At 44.3% G+C, this 3610-nt stretch overlaps 1 protein-coding gene across 1 annotated transcript; it reads right to left on the bottom strand.

Annotated features, from left to right (window-relative positions):
• Nucleotides 1-210: 210 nt before the first annotated feature.
• LOC121513001 (beta-2 adrenergic receptor) lies at nt 211-1245 on the bottom strand. The gene has a single exon (XM_041792460.1). It carries the CDS (start codon nt 1243-1245, stop codon nt 211-213), a length of 1035 nt encoding a protein of 344 aa, XP_041648394.1.
• Between the last annotated feature and the right edge of the window lie 2365 nt (nt 1246-3610).

Raw genomic sequence — 3610 nt, 5'->3', positions numbered from 1 at the left:
ACAAAGCAAACACTCACAAAGAGGAGCATTTCATATCCAACAGTTGTGAACATCTGCAGACTTTCCATGCTTTTCATGATGTTAAAAGATACTTTAATACCACAACAGCTATCCATTAAACATGCAGACACATCTCTTAGTGAGTGTGTTGGACAGAACGTTTGTGTGATAAGATCCAGTCCTCCTCCTGATCTTTGGTCCCTGATTTTTTTAGGATTTGGTCGAGTTTTTTCTCTGGAAAGGCATGAGGAGCTTATGCGCTCTCAGTCTGAACTTCTGATCTCTCACACTGTAAATGATCACATTCCAGCAACTGTTGGTGGCCAAAATCCAGAAGGCAAAAAAGGAAAAGTTGCACCATTTATTCCCCAATACGTTCCCGACAACAAAGACGGCGATGGGGGTGAATGAGGCGGTGAACGCCACAGTCAGTGTCCCTATTGTTTTGGCCGCTTTGATGTCGGAGAAGGTTGGTTTGGTGGTGCTTTGGCACTCAGTCTCGGCGAGGTGTTTCCTGCGCCTGGAGTGCTGCCTGATGCTGGACAGAGAGATGATGTTGATGACCACCGTCCCTCCCAGGAGGGTGAAGTCGAAGGCGGGGAAGAGGAGGAGGATGTTCCACGCCTGGCTGGGGAACTCGGTGATGCTCCCCAGCGCGTAGTTACACATTCTGCTGCAGGAGTTATACTCCAGAGCGATCTCGCTGCTGAAAACCATCGGCGACACGGCCAAGAAGAAGCTCCCTACCCAGGAGAGGATGATGAGGATCATGGTTCTCTTCCGTGTGATCACAGAGTCTTTGTGCAGCGGCCTCAGCACGGCGATGCTCCTCTCAATCGTCAGCAGGAAAATAGTGGTGATGGAGACCAGAGTGCACCCGGCGAAGATGGGCCCGATGACGTTGCACGGATGAAAATTGACGGATTGTGAGTTGTATGAAGTCCACTCTGGTGCAGAGTCAGTTAACATGAGAGAAATCTCAGCGTACACCGACAGCGGCACCACAAAAATCCCCACCGCCAGATCAGCTACAGCCAGCGACGCCTTCAGGTACCCCTGCGACGTCTTGAAGTGTTTCGTCCCCAGAACCACAGCCAGAGTCACCAAGTTCCCAAACAAGATGGCGAAGATGAGCAGCACCATGAAGAGCACCATGAGGATTTTGTTGGCCAGCGTACAGCAGCACACGGTGCAGTGTGCCGGCTCAGTCCAGCCAAACATGCTCGGAGTCCCGGTCTCAATCATTGGATCAACTGATGCTGCAACGTTCACTCCATGACCTGAGGAAAACAGAGAAGGGGGTCAGTATGAAACCTGCAGACAGCTCTGTCTCTAAAGTGCTGGATGCATTCATTCAGGTTAATCAGAACAAAGAGGTCCTGTTCTAGAACACGCTGAAGATACAAGCCTGTGGATGCCATATAAACTACATTCAGTTATGAGAATTCACATGAATGAATGAAGGACATTGAAGGAGAAAAGCTGCTTTGACCGTGTCGACATATTCCAGGAGCCTGGTGCAGCGCGAGGCCAGAGGGCGTTGACACTTCAAAACATCTTTTCTCTGTCAATAAATGAAATTTTGTTTGAATAAAAACATCTCGGCTCAAAGGGCAAGAAAGCAACAGAGGGGGCTGGACCATGACGCTCTGTTGGTGTCATGATCCAGGTTCTGATTTGTTATGTTTTTGCGATTCTCTAGTGTTTTCCTGTGTTTATTCTGTATAGTTCAGTTTAGTCCTTGATCCCTCGTGTTTTCCTTGGTTGTTCTGTGATTTCCATGTTTCTAGTTTTACATTGTACTTAGGTTTTTCTAGTTTGTATATTTCTGGTGTTTAGTTCTTAGGTGTTTCTTGTAGTCCTTGTAATTCTGTGTATTTTGTGCCTTATGTTAGTTCATGTTCATGTTTAGTTACTTCTTGTATTTCATGTCTAGTTTATTCCTTGTTTCATGTCTAGTTTTACTCCTTGTGTTTCATGTTTTGTAATTCCCTGCTTCATGTTAGTTTTACTCCCTGTGCTTCTTGTTTAGTTATTCCATGTTTAGATTTGCTCCCTGTGTTTCATGTTCAGTTTTCCTCCCTGTGTTTTAGTTTCCCTCCTTGTGTTTGGTTCTTTGTCTCCTCCTGTGTTTCCTTTGTTCAGCTTTTAGTGTTTAGTTTTGTCATTCAGTCCTCGTGTGCTTCTTGTGTTAGGTTCCATGTTTCCTGTTTTACTTTGTAGTTTTCCTTTCCTTGTGTGTGATTCCAGTTTTGCTTCCTGCCTCAGTTTCCCTCCACTGTGATTACCTTCACCAGTTCCACCTGTGTCTGATTGTCCACACCTGTCCTCCGTTGTTAATCACTCCCTGTGCATTTAAGCTCTGTGTCTCCCTGTGTCTGTGTCGGTTCATTGTTGATGTCTTCCCTGTTGTTACTCCTCGTGCTTCCTCGTGCTCCTAGTGAATTTTGTTTTGTTTTGTTTCATGGACTTTGAGTTTGATTCCTGGATTCATTTTCTAGTAAGTTCTTTTGTTTGTTAATTAAATCAGTTTTGTTTTATCTGCATTTGGGTCCTTCCTTTTGAGTTTTTGCCTGAACCTGACAGTTGGATATTTGCTGGGAGGCTGTACTTTCACACGTAACCTGTTGAGTTCGACTGAAACAAACTTCGTCCACCAACAGACCAAACAACCAGATGAAGACCGCTTGAAAGGTGGGTCTCAGTCCCTTTTATTGCATGTTGCAGTTCGTTTGTGGTGAGAACATTATCCTAGCTCAGGAAGCATTGAGCTCTTTTGGATTAAACCAGCCACCGTAGCCAGAGGAGTATTTGTTTGAAACCATGGCAGACCTGACGGAGCTTTAAATACTTTTTCTCCCAGTGTCTTTTTTTTTTTATACCAACAGGCTGCTGTCTGTGTGAGAAATATTACAAATGTAATGAACATCATCATTTTCAAACACATAAACCCTTGCTGTTTGTAAGTGCAATCGATGAAATTTGTTGGCGGCCCGGGGCCCACATCAGGACCCCCATATCTTCACATCCGGCCCCCAGAACCTGAAAAAATTCAAAATATGTGCAGAGGAAAAATTCTAGAGGAAAATGGCTGCTGTATTTTGGGAATTTTACTTTATTTATCATTTTTTATAAACTCCCTACAGCTATTAAAATGACTCTAAAAACAGCTGAGGTTGAAACGGTTTGATCAGGGATGGCCTTATGTTTCATCCATTCTTCAGAAATCCACCTGTAAGCTAACCTTGCAAAGCAGATAGGTACGCCCGTTTCCTTGTTTTTCACTGGCGAATCCATCTTGCAAAGCTCCCATCTGAACCGACTGGGCCCAGTTAGAAAGTGACAGGACCAATCAGCGATGAGGGGCAGTACTTTCAGGTGCAGCAGAGTCGTGACGAAAGTAAGCAGCAACAAGAGCTGGTGCAGTTATGGAGGAAGAGATTAGCATGGATGCTGCTAAAGCGCCAGTTTTATCAGAACTTGACGAACTCGTTCATTTTTCATTCATTTTTTCATTCTTTTTTTGTCCTTTATTTCTTTCATTTTTTTGTTGGTGGAGGACAGACCTCTCAAATAAACCACATACATTTTTAAAATAGTCTAGGTAACA

Source organism: Cheilinus undulatus, linkage group 8, assembly GCF_018320785.1.
Source record: "Cheilinus undulatus linkage group 8, ASM1832078v1, whole genome shotgun sequence".
NCBI lineage: Eukaryota > Metazoa > Chordata > Actinopteri > Labriformes > Labridae > Cheilinus > Cheilinus undulatus.
Note: the sequence above shows the minus strand (reverse complement) of the source record. Positions and strands in the feature narration are given on the sequence as shown.